The sequence below is a fragment of the Staurois parvus genome, unplaced genomic scaffold (assembly GCF_062004578.1).
Source record: "Staurois parvus isolate SC_StPar_1 unplaced genomic scaffold, SC_StPar_1.0 ptg000321l, whole genome shotgun sequence".
Lineage (NCBI taxonomy): Eukaryota > Metazoa > Chordata > Amphibia > Anura > Ranidae > Staurois > Staurois parvus.
In genome coordinates this window covers 10,597,397-10,621,046 of record NW_028318117.1, presented here as the reverse complement: position 1 = coordinate 10,621,046, position 23,650 = coordinate 10,597,397, and the positions used below count along the sequence as shown (strand labels likewise).

General features: G+C 40.9%; 1 protein-coding gene across 1 annotated transcript in view; it reads left to right on the top strand.

Moving 5' to 3' along the window:
• Positions 1–4,035: 4,035 nt before the first annotated feature.
• Positions 4,036–23,650, top strand: part of LOC149457433 (myeloperoxidase-like) — a 29,532-nt gene continuing 9,917 nt past the window's right edge. Inside the window, exons 1-7 of the mRNA XM_089683797.1 lie at positions 4,036–4,129; positions 8,026–8,119; positions 12,013–12,188; positions 13,494–13,614; positions 15,471–15,600; positions 18,992–19,198; positions 21,952–22,267. Of these exons, the coding sequence (XP_089539923.1) occupies positions 4,063–4,129; positions 8,026–8,119; positions 12,013–12,188; positions 13,494–13,614; positions 15,471–15,600; positions 18,992–19,198; positions 21,952–22,267 (1,111 nt within the window). The 5' untranslated portion in view covers positions 4,036–4,062. The remainder of the gene's footprint in view (positions 4,130–8,025; positions 8,120–12,012; positions 12,189–13,493; positions 13,615–15,470; positions 15,601–18,991; positions 19,199–21,951; positions 22,268–23,650) is intronic.

Below are 23,650 nucleotides of genomic sequence, written 5' to 3'. Positions count from 1 at the left end.
TACTCATAATTCTCATTTTAGATTTTATTATGGGCCTATATCTTGCTTCATTTGATAATTGGATAGTTTTACACACTTGGTTTACACTACACTGTTTTGGCTGTATTCCCTTATGTGTACACATTTTTAAACCTGCATTTTGTGAAATTTCAATAAAAATTATTGCAAAGACAAAAAATATAAGGAAGAAGTGAACAGTCTTTTTACACTTCAACTAACTGGCTTGGTCAAAAGGACCCATACCATCTATTTTTAAATTAAGAAATAAACCAAAAAGTGTATTTATTTTATTGAAAGAAGTCTGAAAATGTTGCAGTGAGTATGTGCACACACTTTAAAAACTTTTTCTAGGACACTTCATCAACAGGTCACACATCAGCATTTAATTTTAAAAAATATGCGTTATAGTGTTTTTATCTCACTGTAAAATGTCCCCAAAATATTATGGTGAGTAGGGGCACAGTCTTAAAATACTGAAAAAAGCCTCCAAACCTAACTGAAGAAAAAATATAGAAAAATGTGAAATTATAATAAAGCACCCCCCAAATAAATAAATAAAATAAAACAAAAGGCCAAACAGTAACAGAAGATATTGCTGACATTCAGAAAAATACATATCTTTCTGGTAAGGGACTCTGTGATGTCTCCCAAATTTGCTATAGGGGTGCACAAAATGCAGTGCGGGCAATTCAATATTGAGGGTATGACATTTTTGGTGGTGTTATTTTTATGGAAGTCTTTTACCAAACACATAAAGACAGTTTCCTGTTTGCCACCAATAAATGCAGTATAGCTAGTTCATTAATGTTGCAATGGCTACAGCAAATTCCATCATTTTGGAAATAGGGATACTGGATACAATTAAGACCATTTCTATGCTGGCGTATAGAGACAGCTTTCCTGAGCATGAGAATGCTGTGTGTATACCGTGTGTCTATACAGTTCTCACACACACAGCCTGAGTTTGTCAAGCAGAACGGAATCCGGAACTCAAGGAAAACATATTGCGTATATGGAGCCTATAGAGTCAAAATAAAAGTGAATAGTTATGAGGAATAAAACACGTAATTGGAGGAACTAAACCTGGCAAGAGATGTGATTCATTACAAGCAATAAAATTTGTTTTAACATGGAAAAGATAGTTGTGCAATCTGTACCATTCTTCATCCATTGAATCACTCTGGGGAGGAGAAATCTCCTGCTTGAAGATTGCTTTAAATCTTGCCTTCTCAGTGTGTGGAGTAGGGACTGCTGATCAGACTGCTCCAGTGGTGGCTGCGCATGGCTGATGCTGCCTGGCATGTTGTGTTATAGGAGAGGCCAGAGAGGGGTGTTTGACCTTCCTGTGCTGGACTATATTATTATTATTAATATTATACAGTATTTATAAAGCACCAATAGTTCGCTCAGTGCTGTACATTACAAAGGGGGACAGAACATGTGACAGAACAATACCAATACAATGCAAAACATGAGGGTATTGAGGGCCCTGCTCTTTCGAGCTTACAATCTAGGAGGGAGGGGGTGGTGGCACAGGAGGAGATAGCTGTGGGGGATGGAGTGGTAGGAAGAGTGGAGGAGGTCGGCAAGTTAGCAGGGGGTGGGGTAGGCTTCCCTGAAGAGATGGGTTTTCAGGGTGCACCTAAAGGAGAGGAGAGTAGGTGATAATCTGATGGGTTGGGGCAGGGAGTTCCAGAGGATGGGTGACACCCTGGAGAAGTCCTGGAGGCGGGCATGGGAGGAGGAGACCAGGGAACTAGAGAGAAGGAGGTCTTGTGAGGAGCGGAGTGTGCGTGCTGGGCGGTACTTGGATATTAGGTCAGTGATGTAGTTCGGGGCAGTATGGTGGACAGCTTTGTACGTCAGCGTTAGGATTTTGAATTTGATCCGTTGCGCAATCGGAAGCCAGTGGAGGGATTGGCAGCGGGGGGTGGCGGAGACAGAGCGGTACATATACAGTACATGACTTGGGAGAAGGGCTGTCTGTGTGCTAGCCTTGCCATGCTCGCTGCTTAACTTCTGCCATGCTGGCACTGCAGCTATGGAAGGCTTATTCTACTTTTGTCACTTTCTAGAAATTGATGTGTGGGGTAAAGGGTTGATTGTGTTCTGAGCACTGATTTATCTTACTGATAAGCCTAGTATCCCCCTTCCTACCTTCTATTGACCCCCTCTCCATCAACATAAGCATGTATGCTTGGCTAACCCAAAGTGTACATGTTTATGTAGCACTGCAGTTCTCTACAGAGTGATTTGCCTAAAAATAGCCAGATAGCACCTACATTTTCTAATATCCTCTGAAGTCTCTCTGTAGCTAGACTTTGCAACCATCTCCATATGTTTGGTAACCAACAAGGTATTGAATTCTACAATTTAAATTCCAATCCTTCCTTGCAGAATGAGAATTAGTTGATATTAGGGACAAATCTATATAAATTGGTTGGTGGCCACCAAAGACTACAACATGTCTGTGAAAGGCAAAAGTATTGTGCTGGCATTAGATGTTCATAAATTGCTGTAACTTGTTAGGTTAAATCTATTAACCACTTCCCCTCCAGAGGATTTACCCCCCTTCCTGACCAGGCCATTTTTTGCGATATGGAGCTGCGTTACTTTAACTGACAATTGTGCAGTCATGCAAACTAAATTTATGTCTTTTTCCCCCAAATAGAGCTTTCTTTTGGTGGTATTTGATCGCCTGTGCGGTTTTTTTTGTGCTATAAACAAAAAAAGGCCGACAACTTAAAAAAAAAACACAATATTTTTTACTATTTGCTATAAAACATATCCAGTAAAAAAATTTAAAAAATCAAATTTCGTCATAAAAGTAGGCCAAAATGTATTCTGCTATGTCTTTGCTAAAAAAAAAAAATCCCAATACGTGTAAATTAATTGGTTTACGTGAAAGTTATAGCGTCTGCAAATGGTGGTATATATACTGGAATTTATATTTATTTATTTATTTATACTAGTAATGGCAGTGATCAGCGTCTTAAAGAGGGACTGCGGGACTGCGACGGGCATTCTGACATGAGGGGGAACTGACTGTTACTGACATCCCCAGTGACACTAATACAGTGATCAGTGCTAATAAAAAGAACTGACACTGTACTAATGACACTGGACAGGAAAGGGTTAACATCTGGGGCAATCAAAGGGTTAACTGTGTGCTGTTTTACAATTTTGTATGTGTGTGCTTTACTGTGTAAGCACACTGCTTTGTATTGCTCTGCTATGCAGAGCAATACGAAGCTGTGTGATACAGCTGACAGGGGAGAGATCTGTATTATTTGCATACAGACCTCTGCCCATCAGTGATACTTGGCAATTGCTGGGTGCCAGCATGGAATCACCATCCGGAACCTGGTGATAGACAGCTGAAGCCGCCAATGGCGGCACGAGTAGGGCGCGCGCCCCCTACCCTGGAGTACAAAATCACGTATATATAAATGAGTTTGCGCAGCCCTGCTGCCGTGTAGCAGTAGTTCTCCTATAGGGCAGTCGGGAAGTGTTTAATAAACCCCAAGCCTAATCCCTGTTCAAAAGCAGTTATTATTTCTGTCAATGTTTGCTTGTTCTTGCTCAATTCTTGAAAAACATTGGACAATGCCATTTCTCAGGTAAATAATGCTTGCTATGAAATTTGCATTTGGAAATGTTGTTAGTAAACAGCCACCTGCAAGTCTACACTGGAGTAAGTCAACCACTTTTATATATTGTTGGATGATTGACAAGAATGTTTGATTGATCTGTATAAACCAAACATTTACTGTGTTACGGCCACCAGGAACCAGTCTGCAGGTGCTGCCCCATCATTGTTGGCAAAGACCAACCCATTGGGTGTCTCTCTAGAAAGCCAAAGGATATAAACTTATAAATCCACAGTGTGAAATGGTAAGTAACACTCAGGATCACACAGGTAGGTGATGCTTAGAATATGCTTCAGATATTACTTTGATTTGATAGCTTTTATTTTAGTCATTAGAACACTCTATTTTAATTGCATTAAAATTATGTAAATTCTAAATGCATTAACTTCTATTTTTTAGGCACACAAAAAAAATGAAGTTTCTAATAATATGCACCGTGATCATTTTGGCATCTAAAACAGAAGCATTTGACAATGAAGGTAGTTATTCTTTTTTGTTTATTACCTAAAGGCAATTAATATACTGAAAATATATAAAATGCTTTCTAATGAGCAAAAAGCTGAAAAACAACCATATTGAGAATTTGAATATAATTGTGTCTGGTGTTGATGCATTATTATATGTATCTTTATACATTTTAAATATTTCTACCTATAAACACAATCTTTTTCCCCAAAGACGAATGCTTGAGCATATAAGTAGGAATGGTGTAAAATGCCCCACACTGGCATTTTTTCAGAGTGTATTCCTTACAGAACAGAATTAGGCTGCCCATATGTGGCATGATAAATCCAAGCAATGTTCCTAATTTCAAGCATCTTTTTAAATTATTGTACTATTTTCCCTTATGTTGCAGGGAAATGGAATGCTATGGTTAGTGTTAGGTTTCTGAAGGATGTCATTCTTGGGGAATTATTTCAGCATCTGTGGCTAGTTTTGCATTTTAATAATGCTAAATTCACTGGGGCTCAGCCAACTCATATATACACTATATTGCCAAAAGTATTGGGACGCCTGCCTTTACACGCACATGAACTGCAATGGCATCCAAGTCTTAGTCTGTAGGGTTCAATATTGAGTTGGCCCACCCTTTGCAGTTATAACAGCTTCAACTCTTCTGGGAAGGCTGTCCAAAAGGTTTAGCAGTGTCTCTATGAGAATGTTTGACCATTCTTCCAGAAGTGCATTTGTGAGCTCAGGCACTGATGTCAGATGAGAAGGCCTGGCTCACAGTTTCCGCTCTAACTGATCCCAAAGGTGTTCTATCGGGTTGAGGTCAGGACTCTGTGCAGGCCAGTCAAGTTCCTCCACCCCAAACTCATTCATCTTGCTTTGTGCACTGATGTGTAGTCATGGTGGAACAGGAAGAGGCCATTTCCAAACTGTTCCCACAAAGTTGAGAGTATTAAATTGTCCAAAATGTCTTGGTATGCTGACGCCTTAAGAGTTCCCTTCACTGGAACTAAGGGGCCAAGCCCAACCCCTGAAAAACAACCCCACACCATAATCCCCCCTCCACCAAACTTTACACTTGGCACGATACAGTCAGGCAAGTACCGTTCTCCTTGCAAGCCAAACCCAGACACGTCCATTGGATTGCCAGACAGAGAAGTGTGATTCGTCACTCCAGAGAACATGTCTCCACTGCTCTAGATGGTGATCTAAGGCTTGGATGCAGCTGCTCGGCCATGGAAACCCATTCCATGAAGTTCTCTATGCACTGTGGTTGTGCTAACCTGAAGGCCACCCGAAGTTTGGAGGTCTTTAGCTATTGACTCTGTAGACAGTTGGCGACTTCTGCACACTATGAGCTTCAGCCAGCATGTGCTGACCCGCACTGTCATTTTACGTGGCCTACCACTTTATTGCTGAGTTGCTGTTGTTCCCAGTTGCTTCCATTTTGTTATAATACCACTAATGATTGACCGTGGAATATTTGGTAGCAAGGAAATGGACTTATTGCACAGGTGGCAACCTATCACGGTACCACGCTTGAATTCACTGAGCTCCTGAGAACAACCCATTCTTTCACAAATGTTTGTAGAAGCAGTCTGCATGCCTAGGTGCTTGATTTTATACACCTGTGGCCATGGAGGTGATTGGAACACCTGAATCCAATGATTTGGAGGGGTGTCCCAATACTTTTGGCAATATATGGTATATATGTAGTTTTTAGACACACAACAGTTTTGAGCTTCTGGCTGCAATCCTCATGGAAAATCAGAGAAGCACAATAAATATTGGCTGCCATAACTGATTGTTGATCAATTAAAAATGACCTTAAAAAGTAGAATGTATTTCTGTATGGTTTCAGATATCTGAGCAAATTACATATATCAATCTATATATTTTTTTTTAGATATGACATCTTAGATTATTTATAGATATTTCTGTATTTGACAGATGCTGAAGCGTTAAATCACTTGGAAATATCTTAAATCTCTTGAAATCTAGACACATACAGTCATGGCCGAAATTGTTGGCACCCTTGATATTTCTCCAGGAAATCATGTATTTCTCACGAAACGTATTGCATTAACACATGTTTTGCTATACACATGTTTATTCCCTTTGTGTGTATTGGGACAAAACAAAAAAAGGGAGGAAAGAAAGCAAATTCGACATAATGTCACACAAACCTCCAAAAATGGGCTGGACAAAAGTATTGGCACCCTTTCACAACTGCGGATAAATAAGAATGTTACAAGCATGTGATGCTCCTGTAAACTCACCTGGGGCAAGTAACAGGTGTGGGCAATATAGAAATCACACCTGAAAGCAGATAAAAAGGAGAGACGTTCACTTAACCTTTGCATTGTGTGTCTGTCTGTGCCACACTAAGCATGGACAACAGAAAGAGGAGACGAGAACTGTCTGAGGACCTGAGAACCAAAATTGTGGCAAAATATCAACAATCTCAAGGTTACAAGTCCATCTCCAGAGAACTAGATTTGCCTTTGTCCACAGTGCGCAACATTATCAAGAAGTTTGCAACCCATGGCACTGTAGCTAATCTCCCTGGTCGTGGACGGATGAGGAAAATTGATGAAAGATTGCAACGCAGAATAGTCCGGATGGTGGATAAGCAGCCCCAAACATGTTCCAAAGACATTCAAGCTGTCCTGCAGGCTCAGGGAGCATCAGTGTCAGCGCGAACTATCCGTCGACATTTAAATGAAATGAAACGCTATGGCAGGAGACCCAGGAGGACCCCACTGCTGACACAGAGACATAAAAAAGCAAGACTACAGTTTGCCAAAATGTACTTGAGTAAGCCAAAAGCCTTCTGGGAAAACGTCTTGTGGACAGATGAGACCAAGATAGAGCTTTTCGGTAAAGCACATCATTCTACTGTTTACCGAAAACGGAATGAGGCCTACAAAGAACAAAACACAGTACCTACGGTAAAATATGGTGGAGGTTCAATGATGTTTTGGGGTTGTTTTGCTGCCTCTGGCACTGGGTGCCTTGACTGTGTGCAAGGCATCATGAAATCTGAGGATTACCAAAGGATTTTGGGTCGCACTGTAGGGCCCAGTGTCAGAAAGCTGGGTTTGCGTCCAAGATCCTGGGTCTTCCAGCAGGACAATGACCCCAAACATACGTCAAAAAGCACTCAGAAATGGATGGCAAAGAAGCGCTGGAGAGTTCTGAAGTGGCCAGCAATGAGCCCAGATCTAAATCCCATTGAACACCTGTGGAGAGATCTTAAAATTGCTGTTGGGAAAAGGTGTCCTTCCAATAAGAGAGACCTGGAGCTGTTTGCAAAGGAAGAGTGGTCCAAAATTCCGGGTGAGAGGTGTCAGAAGCTTATTGATGGTTATAGGAAGCGACTGATTTCAGTTATGTTTTCCAAAGGGTGTGCAACCAAATATTAAGTTAAGGGTGCCAATACTTTTGTCCAGCCCATTTTTGGGGTTTTGTGTGACATTATGTCATATTTGCTTTTCTGCCTCTGTTTTATATTTGTTCCAATACATACAAAGGGAATAAACATGTGTATAGCAAAACATGTGTTAATGCAATACCTTTTTTGTGTGAAATACTTGATTTTCAGGAAAAATATCAAGGGTGCCAACAATTTCGGCCATGACTGTATCTCCAAATAGCCATTCTTGATAAACTATGGTCTAGATCAGGGGTGGGCAACTGTGGCCCTCCAGCTGTTGTAGAACTACAAGTCCCATGAGGCATTGCAAAACTGACAGTTACAAGCATAACTCCCAAAGGCAAAGGCATGATGGGACTTGTAGTTCACCAACAGCTGGAGGGCCACAGTTGCCCACCCTGGTCTAGATAATGATAATAAAACATCCTTGATGATCTTGCCATCTTTTACACTTACCCATTGTTATTCAATGTATTCTTTTTTCAGGTGAGCTGAAAGACCTTGATGACAATTTACTTCATGAAAGTGTGACACAAGCAAAACGTTTGGTGGATAAGGCGTATACTGAAACTCGTAAAAAGTAAGATAAGCTAGGGATGTTGAAATGTAACTTATGTCTTGTTCATTTGCATGTAAAGGCAAATATCCAGCCTAGTAAACATCACAACAGCAAATGACGTTTATGTATGAATTATTTTGATGTTTTGTGATAAACCCCAGATGGTTAGTTTCATACTTTTGCAGGACCAATAGAGACCTGTCTTCTACATGGGAGGACAAATATTTATTCCTGCCTGAATCAAATTAACATATAACATGAACTCAAAGTAAAAAAGTCAACACTTTTTTTTAAGTGATCCATTTTCGTAGATTTTATAGACAGCCTGATAGCCTACATTTTTACATTTCTGGATGGGTGGTGACCCTGGTTTATACCAATCAACTACAATTTGTGCTGAAGAAAGATAGACTGTAATTGGTTACTGTGTATTGAACTCCATCACTGCAAAATGTTGTAAATACATTTTCACTTAAGATTTCGATGGAATAGCTCAGACAGGAGCAGACATGCTATCAATACATTCTATACAGCTGCCCAAAGACTGTGGGTTGGGCCATCTTGCCCAATATGGGGACCCTCTGTGAATGCACTCGCTAATGCCTAGGAAACAGGCACAGAGCCGCATTCTTGTGAAAATCAGCATTAAGGCGGCAACCCTACTTAGCAGCGAGCTGTTCACCTTGCACAGATACATTTTACACATGAAGCACTTTACTGTGAAGCACTCTTCTCATGAAACTGTACACCTTTCTTCCTGAATGTAGGATTTTGAGGGGACATCGTGGAGCCTGTGCCCCGCTCCACCAGCTCAGACATGACTTGTCACCTCACTCCCAGTGACAATGTAGAGAGCAATAACTCTTTGTGGATTCACCTCTCTTTCTCCCAGCACCTCCAGCTAGGCCCATAGGTTCCCTGTGCTGCGAATTTCCTAGTCCCAGATACAAAGGGGCACTGTTTAATAGGGAGAGGGTCTGACCACCAACCCCCTCACTACCAGGGAACATCGTCACCCATGCCCAGTACTACTTTCCCGCTGGCTGGCATAGCATTCTCACCAGTCCTGATTGGCATGTTAGAGATAACTTCTGCCAACTCCACTGCACGATTAACCCCTTCATGATGGCTCTCTTTCTTCTCCTCTTCATCTTTCTTTCTGTTACACTCTGTTCTTTTGGATGCGTCATGTACCATAATGCACCCCTTTAGATCTTCAGACCAGGCATTTAACAACTTCTGGAACATTTACTGAGGCTTTCTTGCAAGTACAGAGTTAATACGACAGAGTCTCCCAAAGTAAATTACAGACACGGTTCCAGTTCATCCTAAGTAGGCTGCCCATATCATACCTCTAAGCAAGGAAGAGTCCCTTATGAAAGGTCCATGTTCTGACTCCGGTACCCCGACTGGGTACCCCAAAAGGGAAGCTGCGTTCTTGGTGGAGTTACATCCTGCCATACCCCTTCCTGTTAGATCCCACGTGGAAGGCCTAACCCCCACATAGGCTGCCTCCCCTTGTATTTATAGTCTCGCCACAAGGGGGCAAAGCCATGAACACAGAGAAGCTGGCAGACTTAACCCTTCTCTAACACCTGGGCAGACTGCTAACTCACTAACATAATACTGGCATAACAGATGTACCAGTACATATTTTGCATCCCACTTGAACAATACAGTAAAAATTAAGTGAAATTTATTTTGAACCATACAACTGTAAGCACCAAGTGTGTATCTACTGACATACATAAGGGATGAGTTAGATTACTGAGGAGTAAGTGGGCTATTTCTTCTAGAGCTTCTTTATTACATGGTTAGTGACCTGCAAAAGCAAACTTTCAGAGAAGCAAAATCATTTTTGACTTACATAGTTACATAGTAAGTCTGGCTAAAAAAAGACAAAAGTCCATCCAGTTCAACCATAGAAAAAAAAAAGTTATAATCCTATACCCACAGTTGATCCAGAGGAAGGCAAAAAAAAATCCAGCAAAGCATGATCCAATTTGCTCCTGCTGGGAAAAAACTTCCTTTCTGATCCCCCGAGAGGCAATCCGATATTCCCTGGATCAACTTTACCTATAAATGTTAGTATCCAGTTAGATTCTGTGTATCTAAGAAAGAATCCAGGCCTTTTTTGAAGCAATCCACTGAGCTTGCCAGAACCAACTCTTGAGGAAGTCTATTCCACATTTTCACAGCTCTCACTGTGAAGAAACCTTTCCGTGTTTGGAGATTAAATTTCTTTTCCTCCAGACATAAAGAGTGCCCTCTTGTCCTCTGCAATGCCCTCAGGGTGAATAGCTCTACACCGAGTTCACTATATGAACCACTGATGTATTTATACATGTTGATCAAATCCCCCTTAATCTCCTTTTCTCAAGAGAGAATAAATTCAGTTCCTCTAATCTTTCCTCATAGCTGAGCCCCTCCATGCCTCTTATCAGTCTGGTTGCCCTTCTCTGTACTTTCTCCAGTACCCCAATGTTCTTTTTGTGAATTGGTGCCCAAAACTGAACTGCATATTCCAGATGAGGTTTTACTAATGATTTGTACAGGGGTAAAATGATATCTCTCTCTGGAGTCTATACCTCTTTTAATACAAGAGAGGATTTTGCTCGCTTTAGAAACCGCAGCTTGGCATTGCATGCCGTTATTAAGCTTGTGATCTACCAGAACTCCCACTTGTGTATGAACATACCAATGAGCATAAAATAAAGGGAAAGTCTGGCTGTAATGCAAGTTACGCTTCACCTATATGTCACCTATACTTTGCTAATAGGTCATTTTCAGTGTTATGTAGAGGCCTGGTGGTGTGTATTAACAACATGCCTACCCTTTACCTTCTAATAAGTACATTGGCTGATTTAAACCAGACACCCAAAATAATAATTTGAGCTTGTCCTCTCTGAAACCCACACTATTTTTCTATACCCCTGAACTCCCCAGTAAAAAAAAGTCTAAAACCTGCCATAAAAATTGATCTTTCTTGTTCAGCCTGTGGGCTGGCTGGCTGAACAAGACAAAACTGACAGATTCCTGACAGATGCCTTCATCCATATAAATGAGCTGCCTGCATTACAATACACTCAGAGAAGAATTTGGTATACTGGGAGTGGGCCCCAGAAGTAGGGCAGAGAAACTGGATGTGCTGCATACGCTCTGTGTACAATGATAAAATTTATTTTGGGCATGTGTAGCACACCCAAGGTCTGCAACTATATAAGATAAATGTAAACTAAAAGAAAAAATCAATATATAAGTTTTAACCTTTTAATGTAATTTCAATAGACCATTTAAATCTGGGGCTTTAAAAAAAAAATAAAGCCTGGTGATCCTGCCACAAAAGACCCTTGTTTAGGCACTTCCTGTTTTAGGATGGCGATGCTCAGTCTCTCTCTACCAATTGTGATCTTTCATTGTCATCATGAGGCAATTTAACACATATTATGCAGACATATTCCACTGCAATCACTATCCAAAAACTCACTGTGAGAAATGACATGCAGCCATCATTGAAGCATATGCATATAGAGAGAAAGTGGCTGCAGAAGATGAACAGCATGTAGATATAATAAAATATATATAAAAAAAAAAAGATTAATAAAGAAGAAATAAATTGCATTTGCTTACAATACACAGTGTGTTAGCAAAATAAATGTCATTCAGCTAGGGGTAACTCTACTTTAAGGCCTGTAAGTGGTTTGGTACAGGTAAAAGGGCAAGGGATAGAGACAGTGGCACTGGTGGGAGCTCAGCAGGAGTTGTTGGCTGGCAGCCAAATGGCACCATGACAATGGGAACATAAATGCATAACACAAACAGGAACACCAGCCCCCTGTATTTTATTGTAGATTATTGCCTCTGCCAGACTATTTAGTGCAACTTGGTGAATAACATGTTTTTTGTTGTCTTAGCCTGAAGCTACGAGCAAAGAGAGAGGCTGCAAGTCCTTCTGATATTATGGCCTTTTTCAAACAACCCGTATCCCTAAGCAGAAACGCCATAAGAGCCGCTGATTACATGGATGTCACCCTCCAGCTTGTTGCTGCAAAACTAAAATCCATCTATCCGGTTCCCTTCAATGTTTCAGGTATCACATTAAAATAAATAGATCAGAACTGCCCTCTAGTGGCAGAACATCAGAAATAATATACTTTTAGAATAAGCACAAACTGTATTTTTGTATCTGTAATAAATGTAATACTGTATTATTCCACTTTAGAGAATATATTTTGAATGTGGCTACAATTTCCACTTTCCATTAATTGTTAATTGTGTGTTAATTTGATTTCTTTTAAATAGCATTGTCAGCAAATCACAAGGAGTGCATTCAGATTCTCAATAAATAAATACTCCCTCTTTTCTCCCCCCAGTCAAAGAGGGATATTCAGACAAGTGTAAATGGAATCAATTGATGCCAGTTAAAGAGTTACTAAACCCAGTACCCTGCATTCACTATATCTTGTCTTCCACAGTACACAGAACATGGACATGAAATTATTTTAGTAAATATAAACTGCTAAATAACTTTTCTCATCAGCAGTATATAACAGTTTTATGACTTCTATCAGTGTCTGGCTGAGCACTGGATAAAGCTTGTAGGAGGAGTTTTCATTCTTCTCTAACTGTCCTATGAAGCTGCATACCCCCTGACCTTCTGTATGGACAGTGCTGATACTGTGGCATTCTGACACTGGAGGGGAACTAACTAACTGCCACTGACATCCCCAGTGACACTAATACAATGATCAATGCTAATAAAAAGCACTGTCACTGTACTAATGACACTAAGCAGGAAGGGGTTAACATTTGGGGCAATCAAAGGGTCAACTGTGTGCTGGTTCACTATTTTGTCTGTGTGTGCTTTACTGTGTAAGCATGTGGCTTTGTATTGCTCTGCTATGCAGAGCAAAACAAAGCAGCATGCTAATGCTGACAGGGAAGAGATCTGTATACAGACCTATCCCATCAGTGTTCCTTGGAAATCGCCGGGTGTTGTCGGGGAATCTCTGGCCGGGACCCAGTGATCAACAGCTGTAGCAGCCAATAGCGGCGCGGGTAGTGCGGCACAGGCACTACCGACTTGGAAATGAAAATCACGTTTATATATGTGTTTTTGCTCAGCCCTGCCGCCCTGTAGCAGTAATTCTGCGATAGGGCGGTCGGGAAGCGGTCAATTAATGTAAAAAATGGAGTACACATGTAGTCCAGTGACAACCTTCCCAGGCATACAATAGACAGCTAAAAGCCCATCTTTATATAAATGAAACCAAAGAAATTTTTTTTACGCAGTTTTACTTTAAATTGATTTATGTCTTTATTGGAGCTTTCCTCCAACTTTCAGTATTACACTATGGGAATACATGCCAAATAATGCGTTTCTGTTGATTTCTAGATGTGCTGACTGCTGAGCAGAAGACAATCCTTAATGAACTGACAGGATGTGCATACCAGTTCCTACCTAAGGTTTGCTCCCTCTCTCCCTACCGCACTATCAATGGGGAGTGTAATAACAGGTAAGAACCTCAGGCCCCCTACATTATTTGCTGCACTCACTCCCAGGGCATTCTCAATCTGTTTTACAAAGGCATCATCTCAAAGCAAAACTTTCCATTACTGGTCTAGGATCAAGCCTCTAAATGCTAGAAGCTCTGCCAGCTTTTATTACTTCTCTTCATCTCTGTCATGTGATGGGTGGTAGACAGAACAAGAAATTAGTGAAAAGACACAGGCAGCACTATTTGCATGTTTTTTTCTACTAGTAGATTGAAGAATGGGTGAAAGCTCTTGTAGGGTTTTTATTGCTGTCTTGGTCCCTTTTGGAAAAGGGAAAGCACATAAGGAGAAATCTTAATAGCATTTAAACCTCAAACCTACCTTAAAGAGAACCAAAAGGGTCTCTAAATTAGGCTGTCTACAGATAGCTAAATGGCTTGTTTTGGATGTGTGTGTGTATTATTTATTACAGGCAGGGGCGGAATGACAACTCATGGGCCCCCCGGGCAATTTGTCCTTGCCCAAACTCAAAAAAGCCTATGAAAAAGGTACCAGGGGCATCTTATGGGGCCCCCTACAGACCCCGGGCCCTTGGGCAGTGCCCGAGTTTCCAAATGGTCAGTCCGCCCCTGATTACAGGTACTTATATAGCGCCGTCAATTTACACAACGCTTTACATATATGTATATTGTACATTCACATCAGTCCCTAACCCTCATACACATACTAGGGCCAATTTAGACAAGATCCAACTAACCTACCAGCATGTCTTTGGAGTGTGGGAGGAAACCCATGCAGGCACAGTGTACAGTCAGTGGAATCCATGGAGTGCAGTAAAGCTCAGGGGGACTCTGTTAGGGTCCCCGCACCATAATATCTGTACACGTAAGCTCTAATGAGCAGGACCCTCCGATTGCTATTTATTTATTTATTTCAGGTACTTATATAGTGCCGTCAATTTTACGCAGCGCTTTACATATATATTGTACATTCACATCAGTCCCTAACCCTCAAGGGGCGTACAGTCTAAGGTCCCTAATTCACATTCATACATACACATACTAGAGACAATTTAGACAGGATCCAATTAACCTACCAGCATGTCTTTGGAGGGTGGGAGGACTACCCGGAGGAAACCCACGCAGGCACAGAGAGAACAGGCAAACTCCAGACATGTGGTGCCATGGTTGGGATTTGAACCAACGACCCTAGTAGTGCCAGGTGGAAGCGCTAACCAATTAGCCACTGTGCTGCCCTTGTATATGTTTGTATGTAATTGTAAAGATGATTAACTAGAATGCCTAAATGAAATGCTCCATCAATTAATGTCTAAAGCAGGCCTTAGGTGAGTTGAAAAATGAACAAAATTTGTGTCGATCATGAATTAGTTAGTTTTTTGACACATGATTTTTGTGCAACAATAGAACGTGTCTGATCCAACATGCTGTTTTTTGGGTTTTTTTAGAAAATCACAACAATTGATGGCACAATCATATGAGCTATTTTCATTTTTTGATCAACAGAACTTTCCTTTTTTCGACTCGTCTATGGCCTGCTTAATTGTGTAAATGTCCTCTTTTGTACCTTATGTACAATAATTATTAAAAATAAAAGGAAATTCTCCAATAATTCTTTTGAGTGAAGTGGTCCATTACAATTTGTAATTGTATTAAATGTATAGTTTTCTGTTATCTGATGATAGATTAAAGTTTAATACACACTTCAGAAAATTTAAGTCCTGCACAAGTTTGATCATTGTACAAGAAACTTGATGTACAGTCTTTTTAAATTTGCGAGTTGATATTTGCTGTCTTTATTATCAAAGTGTCCATTGTTTTTACCAAATGCTGATTTGGTTCTCTTGTACATTCTGTAGGAAGAGCCCAATCCTTGGTGCCTCAAACACGGGCTACAAACGTCTCCTTTCACCAGAGTATGAAGATGGTATTTCCCTTCCCAAAGGCTGGACAGAAAGTCGTATTATCAATGGATTCTCTCTACCCAAGGTGATATTAGCTTTCCAAAGCAAAATAAAAATGCTTTGTGTGTATGTGTGCAGTCATCTTGGTCAGCTGGTCAGAGTCTGTAATTTAAGGTATGTAATTTACTAAGAGACTGTCTTTGGGTCCTTAGGTATATAGGCCGGACCCCAGATAAAATATTTGACCCAAACCACTGCTTTAGTCAGCAGGATTCTGTTATGCCACAGATAAATTTGGTCATTAGTGAAGCTGGCAAATCCTTCATTACTACAGCCTACAAGTATATAAAAAAGATACATTATCATGGAAGGTCTGGTCATGAAACCATGGATGAGGAGGATCCTGATGAGATCTCTGCATCCCCTACAAGAATGAGGAAGCTGGGACTACATATCCTGGTAGCCCGGTGAGCTGGCAGTAAAAGTGACAGAGATGTGGGAATGTATTAAATACTTTAGACCACTCTTCACCTAGCCATGTGCAAATCAATCTTGACAGGTCGGAGTGGTGAAGTTACTAGGTAGGTTCAGCTGACGTTTCCAACATTGCTAAACTTACCATATCCCACAGTGCACAATATTACACAAGGACAAGGAGACATTCTTAGGAAAGTTTGGTGCTTTTGAAAGTTTTATGTTTATTACACAATCCTCTATCTGGCATGCTTACATTTTAAGTATATACTGTATACAAAGGTATAGATCAGGGTTTCTCAACCAGGATTCCTCCAGAGGTTGCTAAGGGTTCTTTGAGCAATAAGCAATTTCTGCCTCTCAGATAGGTTCCCACTGACACAATTGATCTTTTTAGCTATCTGTAAGGGGGTACTTCTTCAGAATGACCACAAATTTAAGAAGCATTCTTCCCACTGACCATCACACTAATGTATCATGAGTGGTAGATATAGTAATTATTAGTAGGGGTCCCCTGAGACTGGAAAGTTATTTCACGGGTCCCTCTGTATTGAAAGGGTTGAGAAAGGTTGGTATATACAGCGAGGAACAGAAGTATTTGAACACCCTGCGATTTGCAAGTTCTCCCACTTAAAAATCATGGAGGGGTCTGAAATTCACATTGTAGGTGAATTCCCACTCTAAAAGACAGAATTAAAAAAAAAATTCAGGAAATCACATTGTATGATTTGTAAAGAATTTATTTGTCTTGCACTACTGAACATAAGTATTTGAACACCTAAGAAACAGCAAGAATTCTGGCTCTCAAAGACCTGTTACTGTGCCTTTAAAAAGTCCACCTCTACTCCACTCATTAATCTAACTTAGTAGCACCTGTCTGAGCTCTTTAAAGACACCTGTCCACCCCACAGTCAGTCAAACGCCAGCTACTACCATGGGCAAGACCAAAGAGCTGTCAAAAGACACCAGAGACAAAATTGTGGACCTCCACAAGGCTGGAAAGGGCTACGGGGCAATTGCCAAGCAGCTTGGTGAAAATAGATCAACTGTTGGAGCAATTGTTAGAAAATGGGAGAGGCTAAAGATGACTGTCAGTCTCCCTTGGACTGGGGCTCCATGCAAGAACTCACCTCGTGGGGTATCACTGATGATAAGAAAGGTGAGGAATCAGCCCAGAACTACAAGGAAGGAGCTGGTCAATGACACGAAGAGAGATGGGACCACAGTTTCAAAGGTCACTGTCGGTAGAACACTACGCCATCATGGTTTCAAATCATGCATTGCACGGAAGGTTCCCCTGCTCAAGTCATCACATGTCCAGGCCCGTCTGAAGTTTGTCAATGACCATCTAGATGATCCAGAGGAGGCATGGGAGAAAGTCATGTGGTCAGATGAGACCAAAGGAGAACTTTTTGGTCTAAACTTCACTCGTCGTGTTTGGAGGAAAAAGAAGGATGAGTTGCATCCCAAGAACACCATCCCTACTGTGAAGCATGGGGGCGATAACATCATGCTTTGGGGGTGCTTTTCTGCAAAGGGGACAGGATGACTGCACTGTATTAAGGAGAGGATGAATGGGGCTATTTATTGTGAGATTTTGAGCAACAATCTCCATCCCTCAGTCAGAGCATTGAAGATGGGTCGTGGCTGGGTCTTCCAACATGACAACGACCTGAAGCACACAGCCAGGATAACCAAGGAGTGGCACCGTAAGAAGCATATCAAGGTTCTGGAGTGGCCTAGCCAGTCTTCAGACCTAAATCCAATAGAACATCTTTGGAGGGAGCTGAAACTCCGTGTTGCTCAGCGACAGCCCCAAAACCTGACAGATCTAGAGGAGATTTGTGTGGAGAAGTGGGCCAAAATCCCTGTTGCAGTGTGTGCAAACCTGATCAAGAACTACAGGAAATGTTTGGCCTCTGTAATTGCAAAGAAAGGCTTCTATGCCAAATATGAACACTGATTTTCTCAGGTGTTCAAATACTTATGTTCAGCAGTGCAAGACAAATAAATTCTTTAAAAATCATACAATGTGATTTCCTGAATTTTTTTTTTAAATTCTGTCTCTCAGAGTGGGAATGCACCTACAATGTGAATTTCAGACCCCTCCATGATTTCTAAGTGGGAGAACTTGCAAAATCGCAGGGTGTTCAAATACTTCTGTTCCTCACTGTATAATACTATTTTAATTTCCCAAAATTCTACTTGAAGGACACCTAACATGAACAGCCACCCGGCACTAAAAACAAACATTTTGAAAAGTAATAACTTTTATAGTTAATATGCACTCACTTGCCACTTTATTAGGTACCCCCGTTCAATGGCTTGGTAGCACAAATTGTTAATCAGCCAATCACATGGCAGCAACTCAATGCATTTAGGCATCTAGACGTGGTGAAGACGACTTGCTGAAGTTCAAACCGAGCATCAAATTGGGGAGGAAAGGAAATTTAAGTGACTTTGAACATGGCATGGTTGTTGGTGCCAGACAGGCTGGTCTGAGTATTTCACAAACTGCTGATCTACTGGGAATTTCACACAGAGCTATCTTTAGGGTTTACAGAGAATGCTTCGAAAAATAGAATATACCCAGTGAGTGGCAGTTGTGTGGACAAAAATACCTTGTTGATGTCAGACGTCAGAGGAGAATGGGCAGACTGGTTTGAGATGATAGAAAGGCAACAGTAACTCATGTCAATATGGACCAAAATCTCTGAGGAATGTTTCCAACACCTTGTTGAATTTATGCCATGAAGACTTGAGGCAGTTCTGAAGGCAAAAGGGGGTCCAACCCAGTACTAGCAAGGTATACCTAATAAAGTGACCGGTGAGTGTAAATGCATGCAATAAATGGGAAGGGGAGATGAATTCTTAAATGGGGTGAGTGGAGTTGATCTGTGCTTAGCAAGGCACAACATCTCCAGATATTGTTTGCTGTCTTTGCTATTACTGTTACAAAGCTTGTGGACTCAATCTCAAAATTCTACCCACACTTTCCCCAGGCACGTGCCGTATCAAATGAGATTGTCAGTTACAACAACAGCTTACCGACTGTGGATACAGACAGATCTCTCATGTTCATGCAGTGGGGGCAGTTCTTAGATCATGACACTGATCTCTCGCCTGATACCCCAGCAAGATCAACATTCTTTGATGGAGTGGACTGCGAAACCAGCTGTGCCCGGGCACATCCCTGTTTTCCTCTGACGGTAAGGGTAGTGGTCAAAAGCTGTGATTGGAATGAAGTTTTCTGAGATATTTAGATATTGACAAATACTAATTTATTTAGCTAATAATGTTCACATATTATCCTAAATGCAACCACCACTCTGAACATGACTTCCTCTTCTCCACTCTCACTTTCTCATTCTTTGGCATCCTGGACTTCTCATGAGTCTCTTCTTTTCTCTGGAGGTTCCTTAGTACATACCATTTAGCACTCTCCAGTCCCTGAAAGTTTCAACCACTTTAGGCAAGCATACAATCTTGAGTGAAGTTATTTTTTTAGTCACTGACCCATTATGGCATCCTCATCTAACAAAGCACATAGTGGGGAAGATTTACTAAAACTGGAGTACTGAGAATCTGATGCAGCTATGCATGGTAGCCAGTCAGTTTCTAACTTCAATATAAAATAGTGCAGCGCTAAATAAATGATTAATATCGTCTACCAAACGCATGTATATGATAGATGCGTTTTGTGTCACAAATAGTACTGAGGAATATTACTCAGAAAATGAGCATATAGAATAAAGTAAAATGCAAATATCTATAGGAAACATATAATCATGACGAGTATGTTGATATAAAATGTCCAAAATTATTTAAAATTCTTAAAACTGATGCAATCTTCAAAAAACTTCTATATAGTCCCAGAATACTGATTCCACTTGAATGAGTGTGTAGATAAACATATAGAATGCGCACTCACCAAAAGCGCTAATGAAAAGCGTGTTGAATCATAAGCTCCTGAACATGCCCTGGTCCTTCGGGTGTAATCAGGTGTGTAGCCGGGGATTGGATGATCTTCCCAATGGTACTGGGAGTTGATAGACAGTGACAATAATCAAGCCAATTGACGTCAAGCCGTCGGATCACGGGGATCCGACGGCCACCACATTGTTCCAGTGAGGCAAAGCAAAGCACCACCCCTCAGTTCCACTAAACACTGACAACAGACCACATGCTAAAAAAAAACATTGTTTTAGCACACATTTTGGTGTGAACAAGCCCTAAGTCTAGGTTCACACCTATGCGTTTTTCATTGCATTTAGCTGTTTTCAGAAATGCACAGCAGTCAATTTAACATAATTTCCTATGGGACAGATTCACATCTCCATGTTTTCACCCGGTGCGTTTTTTGGAAAGGGTCAGGGACTTTTTTAAATGCAAAATATTGCGTTTTTAGTGCAATAGACTTCAATGGAGACACTGCAGAAATGCATGTAGTGCATTTTTGATGAGTTTTTGACACATTTTTGATGCGTGTTGAGTGGTAATCTGCCCAGCAACAAGTTGAAAAAACGCAAAACGCACCAAAAACGTAAAAAAGGCATGTGCAAAAATGCACCGCAAAAAGCACTATATTTTATTTATTATATTTTTTACTGTCTTTTTTCTTTCTGAGAAAAAGTAAATACTAAGGCTCGCGAAGGACAATTTTGTGGAATAACAATTGGTCAAGGGTAGTTGAAAAGCACTTCTCTAACCCTCAGTAGAATTTTAAATGCAATTGCACTGTAAAACTCAACACAATTAATTTCACCTTATCTTTGACTCCCATGCATTTTGCCAAGATTCTCTGTTTTGCTCATCCCTTACGTCAATTACTTTGTACAATTCCATCAGATGACACTTGTGATAATTCAGTAAAGCCCTAAGACCAGTTTTCTGGGGCCATGGCTCTTTAAAATGGCCTGCACTAGATTGAAAAAATCCCTAACTATTTTGAAAGCCTTACCGACACACGTGACACATTCAGATAGTTAATAGTGCCACCTTTACAAAGTGGCACTATTACTGCACCAAATTAAAAAATAATTACGCTCATAATAAAACTGGAGGTAACTAAAGTGATTGTAAACCTTCACCTTGTAAAACAACCCATTCGGCTTAAAATAGAAAAAAAAGACAAAACATTTATGTATACATATAAAAAAATGATAGATACATTTTTCTCTGTTTTTATAAACAATCTGTTCTCAGCTGCATAAGAGCTGGGGGAGGAGAAATAGCATTACAATGATTTTCGCAGTGAAAGACTGTGTGTGTGGAGGAAAGGTGTCAGGACAAGTCAGGTTGAGTTCCCTGCATAGCTAGAAAACTGACCACACTGTGCTCGTGTGCCTAGTGTAGTCAGTTTTGAAAAGTAAAGCAAAGGGACTGGCAGGAACACCAGGGATTTCACACAAATGAAGCAATGCAAAGAGAATAAGGTACTTTTTCATACAAGTACATGGTACAGCAGGCACATATTAGGAATATGAAATGTTGGGTTTACATATTCTTTAAGACCAACTCTAAGTTGGTATACAGAGACAGGAAGAGTGCCTGTTTCTGTGCGATGTATAGCAGGTGGTATATTTGCTGCTGCTACCCCTTCCCCTCTCTACCTGTCATTGATTGTTAGGGAGGCAGCTGGCTTCGCAGCCAAATGGAGATCTTATATGTATAGAGTTGGTAATTAAACGATGCATGCTGGCACTGCAAAATGTGGCCTGGGCATCTAGGCATCAATGACTTTTGGTCACATAAGTGTTAATATACTGGAACACTAGCATAAAATTGCAGTTCAAAGAATGGACACTATTTTAAACGTATGGCATAGTATAGTCCTGTAAGTTGCTCAAGAGAAAAACAAAGTCTGCGGTTGTAATTGTAAAGACAAATAATACTGAGTGTTTTTGTAGATACTGTACATTTGCTTGTTTTATTACAAATTAACACTGTATTCTGTTTGCAGATACCAGCAAATGACCCTAGGATAAAAAACCAGAGTGACTGTATTCCTCTTTTCCGCTCAGCACCTGTGTGCAATCTGGTTACTCCTTTACGAGAGCAAATCAATGTCCTGACATCGTTTGTTGATGCAAGCCAAGTGTATGGCAGTGACTTAACTCTTGCGACTAAGCTTCGTAACACTACCAACAATCTGGGGCTATTGGCTATTAACCAGAATTACACAGACAATGGCCGGTCATTTCTGCCATTTAGTGGAAATAACGGAGATATATGTACCATCACAAACAAGTCAGCTGGAATTCCTTGCTTCTTGGCAGGTGGGTTTACAGTGGTCTCTTAATGCCACTCAATATTTTTGTTGCCACAGTGCCATTATTTTTAGCTGGTAACAGTTTACTGCCATTACGTCCATTTCCAAAAAGACTACATAAAAATCAATGGGAATATGTGCACATGAAAATCAAGCATATTTTATTATTATTATTATTATTATCATCATTATTATTATACTACAGGATTTATATAGTGCCAACAGTTTGTGCAGTGCTTTACAACATAAAGGGGTCTGTAAAACGACAATACAGTTCAACACAGAAGGAATAGGAGGGCCCTGCTCATGAACCTTACAATCTGTAGGAAGGGAGAGGTGGTACAAAAGGTAAGAGCTGCCGGGATGATCTGATGGAGGAGACTTAAGTATAGATTTTTAGGTGGTGGTGGGGTAGGTTTCCCTGAGTAAACTGAATTTCAAAGATTGACTAAAGGCAAACAGGGAGGAGCTGACTGGACATATTGTGATAGGGAGTTCCAGAGGATGGAAGAGGTTCTGGAAAAGAACGGGAGGTGAGCATGGAAGGAGGTAACAAGCAAGCAAGAGAACAGGATGTCTTGGGAAGAGCGAAGAGGACGATTTGGGCAACATCTGTGGATGAGGTTGGTGATATAGCTGGGGGAAGTGTTGTGGATGGCTTTGTACATTGTGGTTAGTATTTTGAATTTTATACGTTGGTGTAGTGGAAGCCAGTGAAGGAATTGGCAGAGAGGGGCAGCAATCATAGACCGGTTTATAAGGTGTATTATTCCAGCAGCAGCATTCAGAATACTGTAGATTGAAGGGGGATTAGCCTGTGTAAAGGTAGGCCAGTGAGGGAGTTGCAGTAGCCAGGAGTGAATAGGTTGTTTTGTGGTGTCACTAGTCAGGAAAGGACAAATTCTGGAAATATTGCAAAGGTGAAGGTGGCAAGATTAAAGGATATATGTAACATGTTCCAGCAGTTTAATTTCCTCCACCTCTCCCCTCCCTCCCAGTGACAATGAGCGGGGATCTTCTCCGGGATCTTCTCCGGGCGCTTGCTGTCACTATTTGAAACTAATGTAGCTGTGCGGGGCTCCGCCTACACAGCCACGTCATTCATTCTTAGTCTCCAGTTAATTACTTGAACTTAACTACAAGTTCCGTCAGCCTTTGCAGCCGAAGGCTTGTATTTCTGAATAAACTGCAGGGTCACTGATGAACACCCTTGTAGTTCATTCACAAGCTCTGCAGCTTGTAAACAGTCAGTCTGTATGAAGGTATGGGCTGAAAATTACAGGGCTTGTCTAACCCTAGGTTCACACCTAAGCATTTTCTGCAGCATTTTGCAGAAACGCTGTACAGTTCATGTAACATGATTTCCCATGGGACATGTTCACATATCTGT